We start from the raw sequence: 18,643 nt of genomic DNA, 5'->3' as shown, positions 1-18,643 counted from the left end.
TCGTAAGGACCAATATTTTCTGACAGATAAATGTCAAGAAGAAATATTAGACATTTAAATAGAACTTTTTATAATAGTGCAGAGCTGAGGGATCTTAAATTTAGATCTCAGGTATTTGGTAACTGAAACCTTTTTCTAAACACTTCCAGGGAGTTACAGACTCAGATAAGTGAGGCAGGCCGATCCCACCACAATCAAACTAACATGCAGAATGAACATGTATAAAAAAAAAAAGTTACATCCTCAACAACAACATATGTATGAGGGGAGAACTCCAACACTAAACCAGAGTTGCACTCATTCATGGTGGACTACTGGAGCTACTATGAGTCCTGACTAGAAGAGTAGAGAAAGTATTAGCGCCCACATTTCAGGAGAGATTACTGCACAATCCGAATTAACGTATATACTCGAGTATAAGCCAACCCGAGTATAAGCCGAGACCCCTAATTTTGACACAAAAAACTGAGAAAACTTAATGACTCGAGTATAAGCCTAGGGTGGAAAATGCAGCAGCTACCGGTAAATGTCAAAAATAAAAATAGATACCAATAAAAGTAAAATTAATTGAGACATCAGTAGGTTAAGGGTTTTTGAATATCCATATTGAATCAGGAGCCCCATATAATGCTCCATACAGTTCATGATGGGCCCCATAATATGCTCCATACAAAATACACCCCATAAAATGCTCCATACAGTTTATGATGGGCCCCATAAGATGCTCCATATAAAATACACCCCATATAATGCTGCACAAATGCTGATTATGGCCCCATAAGATGCTCCATAAGACATTTGCCCCATATAATGCTCCACAAATGCTGATTATGGCCCAGTAGCGTAGCTACTGGGGGGCAGAGGGGGCCATTGCCCCGGGACCAGTAACCTGAAGGGGCCCACCAGGAGATCCACTGCCGAGTCTGAGGTGTCAGGGAGAGAGCAGCACAATGCTGGCTGCAGAGCCCCCCTCCGTGCAGAGTGCGATGTGGTCTCACCCGAGGAGTCTCTTCCTGGCTGGCAGCAGCAGATGCAGTTACTTTCTGGCTGTGCATGCTTGGTTTGGCTGAGGCACGCTGGGTCCTAGTGCCCTCCTTGCATCTCTCTGGACACTTCCTGGTTCTCCTCACTGCCTGAAAACTTCATCAGTAAGTGGGGATGGAGTTTGTTAGAGTAATTCGGTTTAGGCATATCATGGTCACTGTGGGGGTGAATGTGAGAGGATTGTGTTATTGTAGGGGCTGAAGTGGGAGAGGACAGGGCACTGTGGGGTAAATGTGAAACGATGGGGGTTATTGTGGGTGCGCAGGGGGACAGGGCACTGTGGGGGTAAATGAGAGAGGGTGATGGCATAGTGGGAGGGAGACAAGGCACTGTGGAGGTGAATGGGAGAGTTTGAGGGTATTATGAGGGCTGACGTAGGTGAGGGGGCACTGGGGGACTGATGATTATTATACTGTTTAAAGGGCCACTGTCACCCCCTCCAGCTGTTATAAACTAAGAGAGCCACCTTGTGCAGCAGTAATGCTGCATTCTAACAAGGTGGCTCTTTTAGTTTTGTGTTCATGTATTACTAAAATAAAGCGCTTTGAAACTTTTTAAAAATACCTGTCTTTGTACACGGAGGCAGGTCTGAAGCCTCCTCTGTGAAGCGCCCAACTGCCGTCACTCATCTCTTCTGGGGCGATGGTCGCCCCCTGTTCTTCTTAAATCCGGCACCTGCGCTGTGAGTGCCTGCCTGGGACATGCGCATTGAGAATTGGCAGTCATAGCTCAGATGCCGGGTTCCTGACTGCGCCTGTGCGGGCAGTGCGGCCACCCTGTTATGCATTATGCACAGTGCGGGGCTGGGATTCCTGGGCATGCGCACTGCGCTTGTCAGACGCTCCCCCAGGTTCCCCTCCTTCCAGCGTTGGTCTGTGCAGGAATCTGCCCAGGAATCCCAGCCCCGCACTGTGCATAATGCATAACACAGTGCAGGGCGGGGATTCAGTAACAGGGTGGCCGCACTGCCTGCACAGGCGCCGTCAGGAACCCGGCATTGAGCTATGACTGCCAATTCTCAATGCGCCTGCCCCAGGCAGGCACGCACAGCGCAGGCGCTGGATTTAAGAAGAACAGCACGCAGGGGGTGGCGACCATCGCCCCAGAAGAGATGACTGACGGCAGTTGGGCGCTTCACAGAGGAGGCTTCAGACCCGCCTCCGTGGACAAAGATAGGTATTTTTGAAAAGTTTCAAAGCGCTTTATTTTAGTAATACAGGTGGCTCTTATGTTTTTGTTCCCTAATAACGCTGAAATATTCACTTTTATAAATTGCGTGCCATACCTGTATTGAGTCTGGCGGGTACGTCTTTTGTCCCCAGACACAACCTCCTCCCAGCCGTCCATCATCCCACCGGGCGCCGATGCCTGGGCTCTCATTTTTCGGGCATGCGCCGTGTGCGCTGCCCTGGAACTCACATCAGCTGATGTACTGATATTGCGTGTAGCGGAGGCCCGAGATCCCGCCCCGCAGTGTGTTATGATTTATTCACACTGTGGGGCTGGGAATCTGGTGCTATGCGCAGGTGCGATCTACTTACATCACTTGATATAAGTTCCAGGGCAGCGCACCCTGCGCATGCCCGAGAAATAATTGCAGAGCGCCAGTGACGGCACAAGACAGAGAGGAGGCGGTGCTCGGTGGGATGATGAACGGCTGCGAGGCGGCTGAGTCAGGGGGAGAAAACGTACCCCCCAGACTCAATACAGGTATGGCGCACAATTTATAAAAGTGAATATTTCAGTGTTATTAGGGATCAAAAACATAACAGCCACCTTCACAGAATGCAGCCTTAGTGCTGAAGAAGGTGGCTCTTTAAGCTTAATAGGCTCTGGGGGGTGACAGGTTCCCTTTAAGTTATTAAAGGCTTGGGATAATTGTCTGCAGTCACTCTACAGACTGCCAAATCATGATGGGGTGCACCTGCCGTCATGAGACCCCAAGACCACTGGTGTAATCAGGCGGTCATGCGACCACGTTTGCTATTTGCACGTGTTGACTAGACAAGTTTGACTTCTCTCAATAGAAGAAAATCGTCACATGACCTCCTGCTCTCATCAGCGATGCTGGGGCCATTATTACTGTACATACGGGGACTCCTAAATATTAAGTAGGCACTTACGAAGCATTGAAGCCTAACTACTGGGTGGCAGATAGTGCTGTACCGGCTGTCAGTCTGTCCCAGGGCATCAGTTACAGTCGCCGCTCTCTATACAGAGCGGTGACTGAAAAATGTTGAAGTAATAGTATACACAGAGGGGAAAAGTGAATGGCTCCACCGGAAAGAACGTCCTCTGTAAGTCACCATCTACAACTGTACTGTGATCTCTCTATGTCATGCAGGACTGGTATCTACCACTATATGGTATTACCGTATGGCGGTAATATCAGTGCTGGTTATTGTATAGAGATTTATTTTGTCTGTGGACACAAACAGAAAAGGGCCTATGTGCAAAAACAATATATGGGCCCTTTGCAGCCCAAGAACTTCTAAAAATACAAAATTGCACCTTATTTAGAGGTAGAAAAGGGCCCCCTTAACTCTTGGGCCCATGTGCTGCCGCATAGTTTGCACTAATGATATGTCCACCTGTTAGGGGCCCACTCACATGTTTCGCCCCCCCTGAGCTGAACCCCTAGCTACGCCTCTGTTATGGCCCCATAAGATGCTCCATAAAGTCATTTGCCCCATGTAATGCTCCATAAATGCTGATTATGGCCCCATAAGATGCTCCATAAAGTCATTTGCCCCATGTAATGCTCCATAAATGCTGATTATGGCCCCATAAGATGCTCCATGAAGTCATTTGCCTCATGTAATGCTCCATAAATGCTGATTATGGCCCCATAAGATGCTCCATAAAGTCATTTGCCCCATGTAATGCTCCATAAATGCTGATTATGGCCCCATAAGATGCTCCATAAAGTCATTTACCCCATGTAATGCTCCATAAATGCTGATTATGGCCCCATAAGATGCTCCATAAAGTCATTTGCCCCATGTAATGCTCCATAAATGCTGATTATGGCCCCATAAGATGCTCCATAAAGTCATTTGCCCCATGTAATGCTCCATAAATGCTGATTATGGCCCCATAAGATGCTCCATAAAGTCATTTGCCCCATGTAATGCTCCATAAATGCTGATTATGGCCCCATAAGATGCTCCATAAAGTCATTTACCCCATGTAATGCTCCATAAATGCTGATTATGGCCCCATAAGATGCTCCATAAAGTAATTTGCCCCATGTAATGCTCCATAAATGCTGATTATGGCCCCAGAAGATGCTCCATAGAGTCATTTGCCCCATATGCTGTTACTGCGATAAAAAAATAAAAAAAATCACATACTCACCTCTCGTCGCTCAGGCCCCCGGCACTTACTATATTCACCTGCTCCGCGTTCCACCGCTGCCAGTCGCCGCTACGTTCCACGTCCACTGCACTGACTGCTCAGGCAGAAGCCGGCGCGCACTAATAGCGTCACCGCGCCCTCTGACCTGAGCATCAGTGCAGTGGACGGGGAACGTAGCAGCGGCTGGCGACGGTGGAACGGGGAGCAGGAGAATATCACGCACTGCTTATACTCACCTGCTCCTGGCGCGGTACCTGCACGTCTGTTTCCTGGCGCCAGCACCTTCTTCCTGTAGTGAGCGGTCACATGGTACTGCCACTCCACCTCCCCTACCGACACCTGGGTATGACTCGAGTATAAGCTGAGGGGCAATTTCAGCCTAAAAAAATGGGCTGAAATTGTCGGCTTATACTCGAGTATATACGGTATTTAGGATTGAAAACATAATGTAATTTATGAGATGGAGTGAATCCATGAAACCAGGGCTCGAGCCAACACATCTGCAGGCGTGAATAAATGTACAGTGGGTACAGAAAGTATTCAGAGTATTCAGTATTTTTCACTCTTTGTTTCATTGCAGCCATCCAGTTGCATTACACCCCATCTTGACTGAAAACAAAACAGAAATGTAGAAATTTTTGCAAATTTAATATAAAAAAACTGAAATATCACATGGTCATAAGTATGCAGACCCTTTGCTCATACAGTCATATTTAAGTCACATACTCTCCTTTTACTTGTGATCCTCCTTGAGATGGTTCTATTCCTTCATTGGAGGCCAGCTGTGTTTAATTAACCCCCGAAGCCTTTTTTCAGTTTAGCATTTTCGTTTTTCACTCCCTTTCTTCTCAGAGAGATAACTTTTTTATTTTTCCATCAATATGGCCATGTGAGGACTTGTTTTTGCGGGACGAGTTGTACTTTTGAATGCCACCATTGATTTTACCATGTTGTGTACTAGAAAACGGGAAAAAATTCCAAGTGCGGTGAAATTTAAAAAATAAAAGTGCAATCCCACACTTGTCATTTGTTTGGCTTTTTTGCTACGTTCACTAAACTGAGCTGCCATTATGATTCTCCAGGTCATTACGAGTTCATACACAACAAACATGTCTAGGTTCTTTTTTATCTATGTGGTGAAAAAAAACAAACAAAAAGACTTTGCTAAAAAATAAAATTTGCGCCATTATCTGATACCCGTAGTGTCTGATTTTTCGTGATCTCGGGTTGGGTGAGGGCTTATTTTTTTGTGCGCTGAGCTGACGTTTTTAATGACACCATGTTGGTGCAGATACGATCTTTTGATCGCCCATTGTTGCATTTTAATGCAATGTCGCGGCGACCAAAAAAACATAATTCTGGCGTTTTGACTTTTTTTCTCGCTATGTCATTTAGCAATCAGATTAATCCTTTTTTTTATAGATCAGGCGATTCTGAACGCAGCGGCGCCAAATATGTGTATGTTTGATTTTATTTTTATTGTTTTATTTTGAATGGGCGAAAGGGGCTGATTTGAATTTTTATATTTTTAAAAACTATTTTTTGTTTTACTTTTGGCATGCTTCAATAGTCTCCATAGGAGACTATTGCTAAAAAAACACATGAAGGACTCCCAGACTATGAGAAATAAGATTCTCTGGTCTGATGAGACAAAGATAGACCTTTTTAGTGATAATTCTAAGCGGTATGTGTGGAGAAAACCAGGCACTGCTCATCACCTGCCCAATACAATCCCAACAGTGAAACATGGTGGTGGCAGCATCATGTTATGGGGGTGTTTTTCAGCTGCAGGGACAGGACGACTGGTTGTCATTGAAGGAAACATGAATGCGGCCAAGTACAGAGATATCCTGGATGAAAACCTCTTCCAGAGTGCTCTGGACCTCAGACTTGGCCGAAGATTCACCTTCCAACAAGACATTGACCCTGAACATACAGCTAAAATAACAAAGGAGCGGCTTCAGAACACCTCTGTGACCATTCTTGACTGGCCCAGCCAGAGCCCTGATCTAAACCCAATTGAGCATCTCTGGAAAGACCTGAAAATGGCGTCCACCAACGTTCACCGTCCTGTTATGGACCTGGTGTTTAGGAGCACCCGGAGAGACCTGATGGTTAAACTCACAGGACAAGCTCTGGGAAGTGGGAACTCTGCTGACCGCAATCCCTAATCCTATCACACACACTAGAAATAGCCGTGGAGCGTACCTAACAGGCCTAGACGCCTCGACACAGCCTAAGGGCTAGCTACCCCTAGAGAAAGAAAGTAAAGCCTACCTTGCCTCAGAGAAATTCCCCAAAGGAAAAGGCAGCCCCCCACAAATATTGACTGTGAGATAAGATGAAAGTCACAAACACAGGAATGAAAGAGGTTTAAGCAAAGGGAGGCCAGACTACCTAAACAGACAGAGGATAGAAAAGGTAACTTTGCGGTCAGCACAAAAAACTACAAAAGACCACGCAGAGGGTGCAAAAAGACCCCCGCACCGACTCACGGTGCGGAGGTGCCCCTCTGCCTCCCAGAGCTTCCAGCTAGCCAGACAGAATAATATTAGCAAGCTGGACAAGAAAACAAGAACAACAAAATAAACCAGCAGGGACTTAGCTTCTGCTGGAGTAGACAGGTCACCAGAAAGATCCAAGAGCGAACTGAACCAGTACTGGAACATTGACAGGTGGCATGGAGTAACGATCTGGGTGGAGTTAAATAGAGCAGCCAGCCTAAGAATTAACCAGGTCACCTGTGGAAGGAACCTCAGAACCAGCAGCTCCACTCACAGCCACCAGAGGGAGTCCATGGACAGAACTAGCCGAAGTACCATTCATGACCACAGGAGGGAGTTCCAAAACAGAATTCACAACAGTACCCCCCCTTGAGGAGGGGTCACCGAACCCTCACCAGAACCCCCAGGCCGATCAGGACAAGCCAGATGAAAGGCACGAACCAGATCAGCAGCATGAACATCAGAGGCAACAACCCAGGAATTATCTTCCTGACCATAACCCTTCCACTTGACCAGGTACTGGAGTTTCCGTCTCGAAATACGAGAATCTAAAATCTTCTCCACCACATACTCCAACTCCCCCTCAACCAACACCGGGGCAGGAGGGTCAGCGGAGGGAACCATAGGCGCCACGTATCTCCGCAACAACGACCTATGGAACACATTATGGATGGCAAAAGAAGCTGGAAGGGCCAAACGAAATGACACAGGATTAAGAACTTCAGAAATCTTATAAGGACCAATGAAACGAGGCTTAAACTTAGGAGAGGAAACCTTCATAGGAACATAACGAGACGACGACCAAACCAAATCCCCAACACGAAGTCGGGGACCAACACAGCGACGGCGGTTAGTGAAACGTTGAGCCTTCTCCTCGGACAATATCAAATTGTCCACTACGTGAGTTCAAATTTGCTGCAACCTGTCCACCACAGAATCCACACCAGGACAGTCCGAAGGCTCAACCTGCCCTGAAGAAAAACGAGGATGGAAACCAGAATTACAGAAAAAAGGCAAAACCAAAGTAGCCGAGCTGGCCCGATTATTAAGGGTGAACTCAGCCAAAGGCAAGAAAGACACCCAATCATCCTGATCAGCAGAAACAAAGCATCTCAGATATGTTTCCAAAGTCTGATTGGTTCGTTCGGTTTCGCCATTTGTCTGAGGATGGAAAGCCGCAGAAAAAGACAAATCAATGCCCATCTTAGCACAAAAGGACCGCCAAAACCTCGAAACAAACTGGGAACCTCTGTCCGAGACGATGTTCTCCGGAATGCCATGCAAACGAACCACATGCTGGAAAAACAATGGCACCAAATCAGAGGAGGAAGGCAATTTAGACAAGGGTACCAAATGGACCATCTTAGAGAAGCGATCACAAACCACCCAGATGACCGACATCCTTTGAGAGATAGGGAGGTCTGAAATAAAATCCATGGAAATATGCGTCCAGGGCCTCTTCGGGACCGGCAAGGGCAAAAGCAACCCACTGGCACGAGAACAGCAGGGCTTAGCCCGAGCACAAGTCCCACAGGACTGTACAAAAGAACGCACATCCCGTGACAAAGAAAGCCACCAAAAGGATCTAGCCACCAAATCTCTGGTACCAAAGATCCCAGGATGACCAGCTAACACCGAACAATGAACCTCAGAGATAACTCTACTATTCCATCTATCAGGGACAAACAGCTTCTCCGCTGGACAACGGTCAGGTCTATCAGCCTGAAACTTCTGCAGCACCCGCCGCGAATCAGGGGAGATGGCAGACTAAATTACCCCCTCCTTGAGAATACCATCCGGCTCAGGAACATCCGGAGAGTCAGGCACAAAACTCCTTGAAAGGGCATCAGCCTTCACATTCTTAGAGCCTGGAAGCTAAGAAACCACAAAATCGAAACGGGAGAAAAACAGCGACCATCGAGCCTGTCTAGGATTCAACCGTTTGGCAGACTTGAGATAAGTCAAATTCTTGTGATCCGTCAAGACCACCACGCGATGCTTGGCTCCTTCAAGCCAATGTCGCCACTCCTCGAATGCCCACTTCATAGCCAACAACTCTCGGTTGCCAACATCATAATTACGCTCGGCAGGCGAAAACTTTCTAGAAAAGAAAGCACATAGTTTCATCACCGAGCCATCAGAACTTCTCTGAGACAAAACAGCCCCTGCTCCAATCTCAGAAGCATCAACCTCAACCTGAAACGGGAGCGAAACATCTGGCTGGCACAGCACAGGGGCAGAAGAAAAACGACGCTTCAATTCCTGAAAAGCCTCAACGGCCGCAGAAGACCAATTGACCACATCAGCACCTTTCTTGGTCAAATCAGTCAACGGTTTAACAACACTAGAAAAATTAGCGATGAAGCGACGGTAAAAATTAGCAAAACCCAGGAACTTCTGCAGACTCTTCACAGATGTAGGCTGAGTCCAATCATAAATGGCCTGAACTTTAACAGGGTCCATCTCGATAGTAGAAGGGGAAAAAATGAAGCCCAAAAATGAAACCTTCTGAACTCCAAAGAGACATTTAGACCCCTTCACAAACAAGGAATTAGCACGAAGGACTTGGAACACCATTCTGACCTGCTTCACATGAGACTCCCAATCATCCGAAAAGACCAAAATATAATCCAAATATACAATCATGAATCTATCCAGATACTCTCGGAAGTTGTCATGCATAAAGGACTGAAACACAGATGGAGCATTAGAAAGCCCGAATGGCATCACCAGGTACTCAAAATGGCCCTCGGGCGTATTAAATGCTGTTTTCCATTCATCGCCCCGTTTAATACGCACAAGATTATACGCCCCTCGAGGATCTATCTTGGTGAACCAACTAGCCCCCTTAATCCGAGCAAACAAATCAGACACTAGCGGCAAAGGGTACTGAAATTTGACCGTGATCTTATTAAGAAGGCGGTAATCGATACAAGGTCTCAAAGAACCATCCTTCTTGGCCACAAAAAAGAAGCCTGCTCCCAACGGTGACGACGACGGGCGAATATGCCCTTTCTCCAAGGACTCCTTTATATAACTCCGCATAGCGGCGTGTTCTGGCACAGATAAATTGAACAGTTGGCCCTTAGGAAACTTACTACCAGGAATCAAATTAATGGCACAATCACAATCCCTATGAGGAGGTAGGGCACCGGACTTGGGCTCATCAAATACATCCCGGTAATCCGACAAAAACTCAGGAACTTCTGAAGGAGTGGAAGACGAAATTGACAGCAATGGAACATCACCATGTACCCCTTGACAACCCCAGCTGGACACAGACATAGATTTCCAATCCAATACTGGATTATGGACCTGTAGCCATGGCAACCCCAAAACGACCACATCATGCAGATTATGTAACACCAAAAAGCGAATATCCTCCTGATGTGCAGGAGCCATGCACATGGTCAATTCAGTCCAGTACTGAGGCTTATTCTTGGCCAAAGGCGTAGCATCAATTCCTCTCAATGGAATAGGACACTGCAAGGGCTCCAAGAAAAAACCACAGCGCCTGGCAAACTCCAAGTCCATCAAATTCAGGGCAGCGCCCGAATCCACAAACGCCATAACAGAATAGGACGACAAAGAGCAAATCAGAGTAATGGACAAAAGAAATGTAGGCTGTACCGTACCAATGGTGGCAGACCTAGCGAACCGCTTAGTGCGCTTAGGACAATCAGAGATAGCATGAGTGGAGTCACCACAGTAAAAACACAGCCCATTCTGACGTCTGTGTTCTTGCCGTTCAGCTCTGGTCAAAGTCCTATCACACTGCATAGGCTCAGACCTATGCTCAGAGAATACCGCCAAATGGTGCACAGCTTTGCGCTCACGCAAGCGCCGATCGATCTGAATGGCCAAGGACATAGACTCATTCAGACCAGCAGGCGTGGGAAATCCCACCATAGCATCCTTAAGGGCTTCAGAAAGACCCTTTCTGAAAATTGCCACCAGGGCACACTCATTCCACTGAGTAAGCACAGACCACTTTCTAAACTTCTGACAATATACCTCCGCTTCATCCTGACCCTGACACAAAGCCAGCAAGTTTTTCTCTGCCTGATCCACTAATTTTGGTTCATCATAATGCAATCCAAGCGCCAGAAAAAACGCATCTACATCACGCAATGCAGGATCTCCTGGCGCTAGGGAAAACGCCCAGTCTTGAGGATCACCACGTAACAAAGAAATAATGATTTTTACTTGTTGAACTGAGTCACCAGAGGAGCGGGGTTTCAAAGCAAGAAACAATTTACAATTATTTTTGAAAATCAGAAACTTAGATCTATCCCCAGAAAACAAATCAGGAATTGGAATTCTAGTCTCTAACATTGGATTCTGAACTAAAAAATCTTGAATGCTTTGTACCCTTGTAGTGAGATGATCCACACAAGAGGACAGACCTTAAATGTCCATATCTACACCTGTGTCCTGAACCACCCAGAGGTAAAGGGGAAAAGAAAGACAAAACACACTGCAGAGAAAAAAAAAATGGTCTCAGAACTTCTCTTATCCTTCTATTGAGATGCATTAACACTTTAGGCCACCTCTACTGTTATGGACCTGGTGGTTAGGAGCACCCGGAGAGACCTGATGGTTAAACTCACAGGACAAGCTCTGGGAAGTGGGAACTCTGCTGACCGCAATCCCTAATCCTATCACACACACTAGAAATAGCCGTGGAGCGTATCCAACAGGCCTAGACGCCTCGGCACAGCCTAAGGGCTAGCTACCCCTAGAGAAAGAAAGTAAAGCCTACCTTGCCTCAGAGAAATTCCCCAAAGGAAAAGGCAGCCCCCCACAAATATTGACTGTGAGATAAGATGAAAGTCACAAACACAGGAATGAAAGAGGTTTAAGCAAAGGGAGGCCAGACTACCTAAACAGACAGAGGATAGAAAAGGTAACTTTGCGGTCAGCACAAAAAACTACAAAAGACCACGCAGAGGGTGCAAAAAGACCCCCGCACCGACTCACGGTGCGGAAGTGCCCCTCTGCCTCCCAGAGCTTCCAGCTAGCCAGACAGAATAATATTAGCAAGCTGGACAAGAAAACAAGAACAACAAAATAAACCAGCAGGGACTTAGCTTCTGCTGGAGTAGACAGGCCACCAGAAAGATCCAAGAGCGAACTGAACCAGTACTGGAACATTGACAGGTGGCATGGAGTAACGATCTGGGTGGAGTTAAATAGAGCAGCCAGCCTAAGAATTAACCAGGTCACCTGTGGAAGGAACCTCAGAACCAGCAGCTCCACTCACAGCCACCAGAGGGAGTCCATGGACAGAACTAGCCGAAGTACCATTCATGACCACAGGAGGGAGTTCCAAAACAGAATTCACAACACCGTCCCACCTGACCATACTTGAGAGGATCTGCAAGGAAGAATGGCCGAGGATCCCCAAATCCAGGTGTGAAAAACTTGTTGCATCATTCCCAAGAAGACTCATGGCTGTACTAGCTCAAAAGTGGCTTCTCCTCAATACTGAGCCAAGGGGCTGAAGACTTATGACCATGTGATAGTTCAGTTTTTCTTTTTTAATAAATTTGCAAAAATTACTACGTTCCTGTTTTTTTCAGTCAAGGTGGGGTGCAGAGTGAACATTAATGAGAAAAAAATGAACTTTTTTGAATTTACCAAATGGCTGCAATGAAACAGAGTGAAAAATGTAAGGGCTCTGAATACTTTCTGTACCCACTGTACATTTATTCCCGCCTGCAGGAGATGTGTTGGCTCCAGCCCTGGTTTCATGGATTCACTCCACCTCATAAATTACATTATGTTTTTCAATCCTATGGTATTCAGATTGTGCAGTAATCTCTCCTGAGAGCACAACTTAGAGATACATCATGGCGCAGGTGTACTAATTATTATGTAGTTTATCACAATCCTGTCTGAAGTTAGTCGGTTTTATAAGAAATTGTAAAATCAGGATAAAAGGAAACTCTGCTGTTATTGTCCAGAAATTCACACTTGGCCTCACTGCACATTTAATGTTGTCGATCATAAAAGTGAAGTTTGGCCAGAAAGACTGGACCTGGTCTTGTAGGGACCATATGATCACATTCAGCAGCACAGAAGGGAGAGAAGGGAGATTCATCCGATATCAGGGATCTAAAAATGACCCAAGCGATCCATAATAGGATGACCAGCCAGAGACAATATTAGGAAAGGTGTAATCTGTCACAGTCTATTTAGGCATTTTGTTTTAGAATATGAACGAGATCCCACCAGTTTAAGGCTAGGGTCACATTGCCTTCAATGGGCGCGTTAACGGACGCGTTGCACGGCGTTAATTTCGCCGTGCAACGCTGTCCGTTAAACGCGGTCCCATAACGCAATGGGAACCCAGCCTTAGACTCAATATATCAGAACAAATATCAGAACGTGTGTCTAATAGGTCCCAAAGACTTGTGAATAGAGAATCCTATTGGATTTTTACACTATCCACACTTAAACCAGAGGATTTTCCATGTACGTATATTGTTCGTTATATGGATTTTATTGTGCATCCAATATGCATTTTACATCTATTTGTATAGTTTTGAAGAAAGGTTTCTATACAAAAAACTGCACCATAGGCGCGGATTAATTAATGAATTAAGCAATTGGATCAGTGACGCCGTTCTGGAGGATATAAAACATCCACAATGTATCATTTGTATAAGCCTGAGGAAGGAGCTGGTTCACATCAGAAATGAGTAGAATATTAAAATGAAAAGTTTTGGTTTTTTTTAACGTTCATTTGTTTTGATACCCAACTTTCTGGCTCAGCACTTGGCAGCGCTTTTCAAAGCCCTGATTTTATCATTCTTCCCATATCAGGGATTTTGGAAGCCAACAGCATCATTTCCCTCCGTTTTCTCATCATAATATATTTCTATCTTGTCAGCACATTCTACGTACGCTGTCATTTGGCTTTATAGTTCACAGATCTGGGCAGGTAACAGCGTCTCCTAAACCCAGGAGGTAGGTGGATCCTCCAGGTTATAAGTTCTATAGAAAAGGGCTTTCAATGGCCAAAGTCATTAGAACAGTTTTGGGTGGAGGAGAATGTTGTGGTCTAGAGGTAAAATGGTGACCATGGTAATACGGCTGGACTACACCACCGATAATGCAGCCACAGCCGGTGATGAGAAGAATCTGTGACTTCTCTGCATTTAGTGGTTACTACTCACCTGGGTAGCCATATGTGGGATTCTCCTCTTTACACCACTCATCCCCCCTCACATATGTCTCTGTAGTATTAATATGGGTCAGATCTTCACCCTGAAACAAATATTATAAAAGTCACCGACAGATGGAGAAGTCACATGTATGATCAGCTCTAATCCTGCCATCTCCACCGTTCTCATTATACAAGTATAAAACATATAATACTGGTGGGTAAAGCAACACTGAACACAAGACCTTCACCGGCGTCTACACATTGTGACAGGGTCACTGGTAAGGTGATAGAGGGGAGATACGGGTCACTGCGCTTAACGGCGTCAGTGGTGTGAAACCAGAGCATTTTTCTCCAGCACACTACGTGTTGTGAGGGTTAAGTTGTATAAACAGGGCTGGTTTTATGTGGACCTTCACAGAGTGGGTGGGAGAAGGTCCACTTTATCTCCCCTGGCAGACCTGCCAGGACCTGCATGAGGACATGATCATGTGATCAATCACATGATGGGGAAGTTACAGGCTTGGGTTGACATAACCAAGCTCTACGGGCAGTCTGGGTTCAGCTAGCCTGGAGAGAGGACTCCAGAGGCTTTGTGGCTCATCAAGTACAGACTGACCCTGTCCTGCTCCAGAGCGGGGTGCCACCCACAACATATGGACTGTGCTGCAGAATTTTGTTTTCTTTTATCGTTTTGTTTTTGTTTTAGCCAAGAAGGCTGAGTTTGTTTTCCCCACAAGTTGGTTTATGCTGCCTTACAATACATCAACGATGATTTAAATAGACGGTGTTCCCATTTTTCCTACCTCAGTGTGCCACCACGTGAGTGAACTACCACAATATCATAAAACCTCTTTCACACGTTCATTTCTCCGGTATGTGAGGTGACAGTTTTCACACGTACCGGAGACAGGTACACATGTACACCCATTCAAATCAATGGGTCTGTGCACGTCAGTGTGTTTCCATGGACCGTGTGTCCCGCACGTAGTCATGTCCGTTTTTTACGGTCAGCACGGACGGCAAAACGTACTGCACACGTGCAGATGGAGAACACACATTGATGTCCTCCGAGCGACACGCATCAGCACCGCGGAAGAAGAGCTACAGTAAGAGCCGTTTCCCGGCGGCAGGTGCTGAAGACGGCTCTCATTATTCTCCCCTGCTCTACCGGCGGTCAGCGCTGCTAATAACAGTGACAGCAGGAGCGGATTATCAGGGTATTCATCACCCGCCGCCTGCAATATATCGAAATAAATGAATGAAAACCCCGGTGTGGGTTCCCCCCTATTTTCTTGAACCAACCAGGAAAACCTCACAGCTGGGGGCTGCAACCCTCAGCTGTTAGCTTCAGCAAGGCTGGCTATCAAGAATAGAGGGGTACCCACGCTATTTTTTAAAATTATTTAAATATATAATTTTAAAAAATGGTGTGGGGTCCCCCCCCATTTTTGACAACCAGCCTTGCTAAAGCTCACAGCTTGGGGCTGGTTTTCTCAGGCTAGTAAGGGGTCATGGATATTGACCCCCCCCAGCCTAAAAACAGCAGCCTGCAGCTGCCTAGAAAAGGTGCATCTATTAGATGTGTCAATTTTGGCACTTTGCCCGACTCTTCCCACTTGCCATGTAGCAGTGGCAAGTGGGGTTAATATTTGAGGGGTTGATTTTATCTTTGTATTGTCAGGTGACATCAAGCCCAAAGTATAGTAATTGATAAGTGTCTAATACATCTCTCCAATACTAATCCTATAGTTATATGGTAAATAAAGACACAGCCAGAATAAAGTCCTTTAATTAAAATAATGACTGACTCCTTTAATATTCTCAATTAAACCATACTTACAACCTCGCCTAATTCCACTGAAGTCCTCGATCTCCTGTAATAAAAATAAAATAACAAAACAACAATATTCCATACCTGTCTGTAATTCTGTCCCATGCATGCGTAATCCGTGTCTGGGGGATAATTCGTTTTTAACCTGGACGGTGCCAAGATGCGACCGTCCAGGCTGAGAACCACTGGTGAATGAGCTGATGAAAGCGCAGCATCATTTACCATCGGTGACATCATCGAGGCCGGGCTGAACTGCGGTGACCTCAGTACCGTGGGAAAATGCCAGTGATGATTTCACCGCTTGTCACTGAGGCTGCGCTTGCAGCAGCTCATTCACCAGTGGTTTTCAGCCTGGACGGTCGCATCTTGGCACCCTTCAGGCTGAAAACTATTTAGCCCCCAGACATGGATTACAGCGTGGGACAGAACGAGGGACAGGTATGGTATACTGTTTTTTTTATTTCACTTTTATTATAGACCGAGGGCTTTGGTGGAATTAGACGATGCAGTAACTATGGTTTAATTGAGATTAATAAAGGAGGGGGACGTGTCCTAGCTGGCCATGTTAGCGGACGCATAGAAGAGCGCTCCCGCTGCTAAAGGGCTAATTATCCTGTGCAGACGCTGCTGACTGGACTTTTCTGCCACATACCGGCTGGCTGAGGGTCAGGGCAGCAAAGCGGTGCTGAGCGGTGGACCCGGCTTTGGAGGCAATGACCAGGCGGCGGCAGAAGGATGCGGGTGCTGGCGATGCAGGAGCCAGCCAAGATGGCGCTGATGCCAGAGAAGACAATGACAAGGAGATTGAAAGCTGGCTGCTGGAGAAAATTGGGGGCACAGTGCTGACAAAAGTTTTTGCTGTTGAGAGAGCTCATAGGGCCCCGCCGCAGCCCCCTGCCCCAGGAGCGAATCCTCGTACCATGCTTGCCAAAATACTGAATTACAGGGACAGAGACATTATCCTCAGGAAGGCTAGAGAAATGGAGGATTTGACGGCTGGAGGTCAAAAGATTGCTATTTACCCGGATTATTCTGCTGGGGTTCAGAAACAGAGAATGAAGTTCACTGGAGTCAAGAGACAACTGAGGGAGCTGGGAGTGCAATACTCTATGCTGTTTCCTGCAAAGTTGAGAGAGGTGGCTTTTGATAAAACCCATTTTTTCCTGACTCCAGAGGACGCTACCCAGTGGATTGATACTAATGCTAAAAAACTTAAGGAAAAAGGCGATTGACATGTCGGGGAGATCTGGATGGGAGTTATTTCTCTGTCGCTGGAGGAGGGATCTGCGTTTAATAGCATAATTGCCAAAGGGATGAGCAACTGTTGAGGGCTGAGCTGGGCCATATTGAGTGATTGGCCGGAGGGGGCAGTAACGGTTAATAAGTATAGGGGAGGATGGTTACGCAGGGTACTGCCAGTTTGTTTTGTAGTTTCTCTACATGTTTATATAAGTTGGAATGTTCTGTTGTGTTTTTTTTTTTTTAAACGTGTGGGAAATTCTGATCGTCACGGCAGCGGGAGGCGAGTGGAGAGGGCAAAGCAAGGGAGAGTGTTCGCAATGGGCGGTGGAGCCCCACTCTTGATGAGAGGTAGAATGTGTTGTATTGGGTGGGTTAGGGGGGCAAGTTGGGAGTTGGGAGGGATTAGACAGCTCATACTTGGGAATGAGGATACTATGAAGGATGATGAGTCACATGGTGGGGGGCCGCATTAAAATATTGAGTTGGAACGCGAGAGGCCTTAGGGATAAGTCTCGGCGGGCGGCGAGTCTGCAGTATGTTCGAGATCAGAGAGTCTCAATGATATGTCTGCTGGAGACGCACTTAGTGAGGGAGAAGGTGGCTGTATTAAATAGGCACTGGATCCAAAAGGCATACCATTCTACCTTCTCTACGTATTCTAGGGGTGTGTCGGTGTTGGTACCTGTGGGAGTGCAGTATGAAGAGGTGATGGATGTGGATGGTCAGTATGTGGTGGTGCAATGTAAAATAAATGGAGTGTTGATGTGTATAGCGGCAATGTATATTCCGCCCCCAAACTCAAGTAAGAAAATTAGAGAGGTGTTGGAACGGGTGGAACGTTGGGGCCCGATACCATTTCTAATCATTGGTGATCTTAATAATATATGTGATGACTTTTGGGATAAAAATAAAAACTTCCAGAATAGGACAGTGGGACACATTACTACGTTTGGGACTTATATTCGCTAAGTTGGTATGACTGACCTATGGAGAGTTAGACATGTTGGGGAAAGGGGGTATTCATGTTATTCACCGGCTCATAGTACTCCATCCAGAATTGAGCTGGCACTAGGCAATCGTCTGTTGGACACGATGGTGGGGGATGTGAGATATTTACCTAGGGCCCTCTCGGACCATAGTCCAATTGAGGTGGAGTTCCGACTGATGGGGACACAGGCTGCGAACAGGAGAGAGTGGAAAATTCACCCTAACTGGCTGCACAGTATAGATTTAGATAAGATAAAACAGGAGTTGTAGGAATTTTTTGTGCTGAATGATGGGAGTATAGATGCTCTTACTGTATGGGAAGCCATGAAGGCGTACTTAAGAGGGCTGTTGTTAAGAGATATTAGTAGATGTAAGCGGAAGACGAGAGAGGCAGAGAAGGCAGCGATTGATGGGCTAAGGGCAGCGGAAGATGAAATGGTAATAATGGGTACTCCTGAAGCAGGGAACAGATTAAAGGCAGCGCAAAGTCACCTGGAGAAAATTTTG

At 46.3% G+C, this 18,643-nt stretch overlaps 1 protein-coding gene across 1 annotated transcript in view; it reads right to left on the bottom strand.

Annotated features, from left to right (window-relative positions):
* Positions 1-5,091: 5,091 nt before the first annotated feature.
* Positions 5,092-18,643, bottom strand: part of LOC138662833 (oocyte zinc finger protein XlCOF8.4-like) — a 34,673-nt gene continuing 21,121 nt past the window's right edge. The window contains exons 6-7 of the mRNA XM_069748806.1: positions 14,087-14,177; positions 5,092-5,358 (exon numbers count right to left, since the gene is read on the bottom strand). Coding sequence (XP_069604907.1) covers positions 5,267-5,358; positions 14,087-14,177 — 183 coding nt within the window. The 3' untranslated portion in view covers positions 5,092-5,266. The remainder of the gene's footprint in view (positions 5,359-14,086; positions 14,178-18,643) is intronic.

Source organism: Ranitomeya imitator, chromosome 2 (genome assembly GCF_032444005.1).
Source record: "Ranitomeya imitator isolate aRanImi1 chromosome 2, aRanImi1.pri, whole genome shotgun sequence".
Taxonomy (NCBI): domain Eukaryota; kingdom Metazoa; phylum Chordata; class Amphibia; order Anura; family Dendrobatidae; genus Ranitomeya; species Ranitomeya imitator.
Note: the sequence above shows the minus strand (reverse complement) of the source record. Positions and strands in the feature narration are given on the sequence as shown.